This window comes from Aulonocara sp. 'chitande type north' Nkhata Bay, linkage group LG22 (genome assembly GCF_057382095.1).
Source record: "Aulonocara sp. 'chitande type north' Nkhata Bay isolate Kocher_YH1m ecotype deep benthic linkage group LG22, A_spYH_male_GT1.1, whole genome shotgun sequence".
NCBI classification, from domain to species: Eukaryota; Metazoa; Chordata; class Actinopteri; order Cichliformes; family Cichlidae; genus Aulonocara; species Aulonocara sp. 'chitande type north' Nkhata Bay.
This window is the reverse complement of record NC_141364.1, coordinates 28,633,235-28,639,234: the sequence shown is the minus strand read 5'-3', so window position 1 is coordinate 28,639,234 and position 6,000 is coordinate 28,633,235. Positions and strand designations below refer to the sequence as shown.

Sequence of the window (6,000 nt, the reverse complement as noted above, 5' to 3'; positions counted from 1 at the left end):
CAATTCTTTTTTTGTAAATGTTGGACCTACTTTAGCAAATCTAATCAGGAAAAATGATGATTCAGGAGATGAGGAAGCCTGGATAGGTGATAATAGAATGGTTAATTCCATATTCTTAGCTGATACTACCATAAAAGAAATAGTAGCAATCGTAAAAAATTGTAAAAATAAAAAATCTACTGATTGTGATGGTATAGACATGGTCATAATTAAAAAGACAATAGATTGTATAAGTACTCCTCTTTGTTATATTTTTAATCTTTCGCTACAGTCAGGAGTATTCCCTGACAGAATGAAAGTGGCAAAAGTAATACCATTATATAAATCAGGAGATAAGCATAGTTTTAACAATTATAGGCCAGTGTCTCTTTTATCACAGTTTTCAAAATTGCTAGAAAAACTCTTTGCACAAAGACTTGATAGTTTTATTGAAAAATATCAACTAATACATGAAAACCAATTTGGATTTCGTAAAAATAGGTCAACGGCATTAGCGTTGTTGACTTTTATTGAAGATATTTCATCTGCAACACATAATAATAAATACACAGTGGGAGTATTTGTTGATTTAAAAAAAGCTTTTGATACGATACAACATTCTATTTTGATTTCTAAATTGTATAACTATGGAGTGAGAGGAGTAGCATTGAATTGGTTAATGAGTTATTTAGAGAATAGGTTGCAATATGTTTATTATTTTGGCAATACTTCTGAAAGACTGAAGATTGTATGTGGTGTTCCTCAAGGTTCTATTTTGGGACCTAAACTCTTTAATTTATATATTAATGATATTTGTGACGTATCTAAAAGGTTAAATTCGATTTTATTTGCAGATGACACAAATTTTTATTGCTCTGGAGAGAATTTGAAAGACTTGGTTGAAATTATGACTTCTGAGATGTTAAGAATAAAAAAATGGTTTGATGTAAATAAATTATCTTTGAATCTGACAAAAACGAAATATATGATATTTGGCAATCGTGTAAAGGAGGATAAAGTCATTATGTTTATAGAGGAAGAATTGATTGAAAGAGTTACTGAATTTCGTTTTTTGGGTGTAATAGTGGATGAGAATTTGACATGGAAATCCCATATTGAACATATTAGAAAGAAAATGGTCAAAAGTATTTATATTTTGGGTAGTATAAGAGATTTATTAAATTATAAAACAATGCGTATTTTATATTTTTCTTTGTTTTTTTCATATATCAACTATTGTGTTGAAGTTTGGGGGAATACATATGAGAATACCATAAAACCTTTAAACCTATTACAGAAGAAAGTTATACGAATAATTCATAATGTTAAATATAGAGAACATACAAACAAATTATTTATAGAATCAAAATTATTAAAATTAGGAGATTTAGTGAAATTACGGACATTATTAATTATGTTTAAGGCTAAAAATAATATTTTGCCTTTTAAGTTACAAAGAGTATTTTTGATGTGTTCAAGGGGAGAAGAGAATAGAAGGAAATTTTATTTTAAACATCAGTTAGCCAGGACTACACAAAGATTAATGAGCACAACGGTTAGGGGTATAAGACTGTGGAATTCACTTCATTATAATTTAAAGAATTGTATAAATTTACAATGTTTTAAAAAGTGTTATATGTTTAAAACGATAACTCAGTATGAAGAATGCGAATGAATGTGATGTTGGTTTGGGATTCGACCGGAGAGAAATGTCAATATTAGTTTGTTCCTGATTTTTGGTGCCCACCGGTGATATAAGTTCGATGGTAGATAGGGGGCAGGGTTTAATAAGAATATTTTCTTCTTCCTGCTCCTTTTCACACATGGTTGTTGTGTTTTGTTGACAGAAGATGTGGTTGTTTTGTTTGATTTGTAGTACCAAGTGTGAAATAAATAAAAATGAAATGAAATGAAATGAAATGAACTAAGCTACAGTAGAAACCCATTGTCCTTATACAGAGCCCGCACTGACATCCACGGAGAAGTCATCATTTCGTCAGGCTCCCAGCAAGCAAACAGCGCTGTGGTAGTAAAATGATTAATCAGCCACTTTGTTAACAGATAGAAAATAGAAGGTGTTTGGTAAAGGTTTGGTGAAGGTTTATGGTAACTGCATGAATGTACTGGCGGTGGCCAGTGCTGCCCTTTAGCGCCTAATAGATGTGCCTATGGTATAAATTTGAAAATCCTAGGTAACATCACTCCATTTATTGCATTCACAAGATTTTCAGGGGGCTTGACCTCTGACCTTGATTTCCTGGTCATGGGATTCACACTCATCTGAGAATTTTAGTCGATGCACCGATGTATTGAGTTATCACATTCACAGTCTTGAATGCCTGCTTGCCCAGCTGTGGGGTAAAAACCCACAGCACACAGCATACCTACTTTTTTTATTTTCATTTTTTTATATACGATGAAACACCTCACAAACAAGTAAACTCGGTATAAACGAAAAAAAATTTAATGTTTTTAAAGAGATCAAGATGGGCAAGATGTCAGAGTTGATAATGTCCCATGAAATATTTGGGAAACAGAAGCTTGACTTACCTCATAGCAGCTAATTAATGTTACTGACATTATTTCAAGAAAGAACCAGTCTTGCTGAGCCTCTTACATGTCATAAACAAAAATGTATTCCCTATAAATTAAACTTAACTCCATTGTATTTTGTTTGGATCACTATTTTTTTTGTAATTTTGGCATCTTGCACCTCTTTCAGGATCCCATTGATTTTAATTAATTTCCATACATCAACAGGATTTATTAAACTTAAATAACTGAAATGAAAATAAATAGAAAACGAGACACACTTTCAAAAGTTTTAATAGAAATCTGTAAAAATGAGAAGTTTAATGGTAAACATGAAAATGACAGTGATTGTATTATGTAGAAAAAGCAACAACACAACAATACATGTATCTATTTATGAAAGAAAACTGCACCGTAGCTACCGTGTACGTGAAACAGGTCTCCACTGGATATCAAATCATTTGTCAGTGCACTCGAAAAGGATCTGAAACTTCTTTTCCTGGAGATTTCAGAAAAGGAGCTAATCGTGAGCTTGCTTCTTTAAAAACAAAATTAACAACAATAACAACAAAAATCAGACTAATAATAATAATTATTATAATAATGATAATAATAATAATAATCACAGCTTTTAAGAATGACATATTAAACCACAATCTTGACATAAAATTGCACTTCAAAATACTGGTTGGATGAATAAATATTTGCGATACCTTTTTATATCCATTTTGGTAATACAGTACATAAACACAGCAATAGTATATTAGCTGTCAACAGGGTTAATAGGGAAACTGATTTAAACTTTGTCTATTTTCATTCCAGCTGCTTTTGCATATAGTACAGAATTTGCATATTAGCACAGAAATAAATAAACACCAATGACATCAAAGAAGGGTAAAAAAGATTTACAAAACATACTGCATATCTAACATAGTGTCCATATATATTAATAATATAATTACATAACAGCGTCATTCAGAAGCGGTGCTCAAGTGCTTTTGCGTTTTGTCGTCAGACTCAAAACAAGCGTGTGGTGATTTCTGGCCACAGGCTGGTCTTAGTCTTTTTGCACTGTCCCTTCGGACTCTGCCTCCGATCAGAGTTGTGTCTGGGAGGAAGGAGTCTTTTTTTGGCCTTGAGAGTTCTCAGGGTAAACACATCTTTCTCTAACAGGTGCATCTGCGCTCACCTCCAGGTGTCTCGTCTCTGTTCTGGGACTCGACGGCTGCTGGATGGTGAAGGATCCTTGATTATTTTTGTTGGGTAGGACACCTGCAGGCATTTGTCCTGTCGCCTCAGGGTTCGGTAGGCTGGCTTGGCTGCTCAGCGGCATCTCTTTAAGAACGTCCTTGCGATGTGGCAGAGCGAGCCTTCCATTTGGAGCCTCGCTCAGTTTCATGGATGCCCCTGAGGTGTTAGCAGTCGTGCTGCTCAGGAAGCTGTACATTTGCAGGGGGGACCTGGGCGGAATCATGTGAATCCCCCCAATTGGAATCAGCATGCTTGGGGCTCTGCTTGGCTGCTGCGAGTGCAGAGGAAGGTGACTCAGAAGGTTGTGGGCTCCACGAGGACGCATGGAATGCGAGGGGATGTGGGTCAGTCCAACCTCATCTACACACTACAACAAAAACAAACTGAAATTTCAGTGGCTCTGCTGGTGGTAAATTCACCTACAATTTTTAGAAACTGTTTCTGTCTCAGTTCATTTTCTGTATTTTGACAAGATATCTTTTTTAAAAAGCTATAAAAATATCTGTTTCATTTTGATATGGCCATCTATAGGATATAGGGTTGAAATTACGATTAAATGATTTGCAAATCACTGCATAGAGGTCCCCCCCACCTTTTATTTTCCTCAAACTGATTTTTACAGTGTCCCAGCTTTTGGACACAAATAGTAGTTCTGCTCTAAAGTGGAATAATAAATAATGAAAAGAATCATGGCAGACTGAATATCGCCGCTGTCAAAGAGTGAAAGGGTTTGTGCATCCCGTGGCCTATGTTGTGGGGGGGCTTTTGCCCCCTGTTAGGGTCTCCCATGGCAAATTTGTCCTGAGGGACCAGACAGAGTGATTAAAAAAACCCTATGAGCTGAAGATCCAGGGAACAGTTGACCCTGCATGGGATAGGGTTAGCAGGTCCCTGTACTGAAGCAAGGCCTGGGAAGGTGCCCAAAGGCGAGCGCCTGGTGGTCAGGCCTTAGTCCATGGGACTCGGCCAGGCACGGCCTGAAAAAGGGACCTTGGCCCACCCTCTTGTAGGCCCAGAATGCAGGAGGCACCGTAGGGGTTGGGTACAGTGCGTGCTGGGCAGCAGCCATGGGTGGTGACCCTGGTGGACCGATCCATGGCTGCCGAGACTAGAGATTGAGACATAGAACATAATTTCTCTGGTGGGGAAGGAGCCTGAACGTGAGACTCAACGTGAGGTTGAGTCTGTGCATTGAGTCGGACTCAGCTTAATGTACAGCTTGGGATCTTGAACCAGTCTCCTGGAGAGGGGTTGTACTATGTCTCAGTCTGGAGTTGCCCTTGGTGAGAGGCTGGGATGGGTATCTTAGTATCCTCTCGGCTTGTTGCCAGTATGTTGGAGTTCTTCCCTGGTGGATGAAAGGGTTTGTTCCCTGGGTCGGGGAACGGGTCCTCACTGTCGTCTATGTCTATTCACTGAACGACAGTTCAGAGTACCTGGCCTTCCTGGAGTCCCTGACTTCTTGAGGGTGCTCCACCTGGGGACTTTCTCGTCTTACTGGGAACGGTCATGTGGGCAACAACAGTGAGACCCGGAAGCGCGAGATTGGGAGGAACAGCCTGCCAGATCTGAACCCGAATGGTGCTCTGTTACTGGACTTCTGCGCAAACCATAGTTCATCCATAACAAACTCCATGTTCCAACATAAGGGTGTCCATGAGTGCAAGTGGCACCAGGACATCGCAGGCTGCAGGTCGATGATGATTGTGATCGTATCATCAGATCTGCGGCCATATGTTCTGGATACTCTGGACTGGAAAATCTATGCCAGGGTCCGTCCATTAGCTGATTCAGGAGGAACCTGCCGCTTTCATGCCAGTTGTGGAACACTAGACCAGCTCTTTAGCCTCCTGAGGATATTCAAGGGTTGGTCCAGTAAGGTTGACCGTTGGACTCCACCAGGGCTGCCCTTTGTCACTGATTCTGTTCATAATTTTTACGGACAGAATTTCTAGGCATAGTGATGGAAGGCTTCCACTTGCGTGGCCTCAGTATCTCGTCTCTGCTTTTTGCAGATAATGTGGTTCTCTTGGCTTCATCAGGTGGTGGCCTCCAACTCGCCCTGGAGTGGATCACAGCCAAATGTGAAGCGGCAGGAATGAGAATCAGCACCTCCAACTTTCAGGTTAAGGTCCTCAAGTGAAAAAGGATGGAGTTCCCACTCCGGGTCAGGGAATGCCTGAAGTGGAGGAATTTAAGTATCTTGGGGTCTTGTTTATGAGTTAGGGGAGAGGGGAG

At 39.1% G+C, this 6,000-nt stretch overlaps 1 protein-coding gene across 4 annotated transcripts in view; it reads right to left on the bottom strand.

The window, feature by feature from the left end:
• Positions 1-1,123: 1,123 nt before the first annotated feature.
• Positions 1,124-6,000, bottom strand: part of hivep3a (HIVEP zinc finger 3a) — a 57,166-nt gene continuing 52,289 nt past the window's right edge. For all 4 annotated transcript variants that reach the window (XM_086279535.1, XM_086279533.1, XM_086279532.1 and 1 more), the window contains one exon: positions 1,124-4,129. In XM_086279535.1, the coding sequence (XP_086135661.1) occupies positions 3,608-4,129 (522 nt within the window). In that variant the 3' untranslated portion in view covers positions 1,124-3,607. The remainder of the gene's footprint in view (positions 4,130-6,000) is intronic.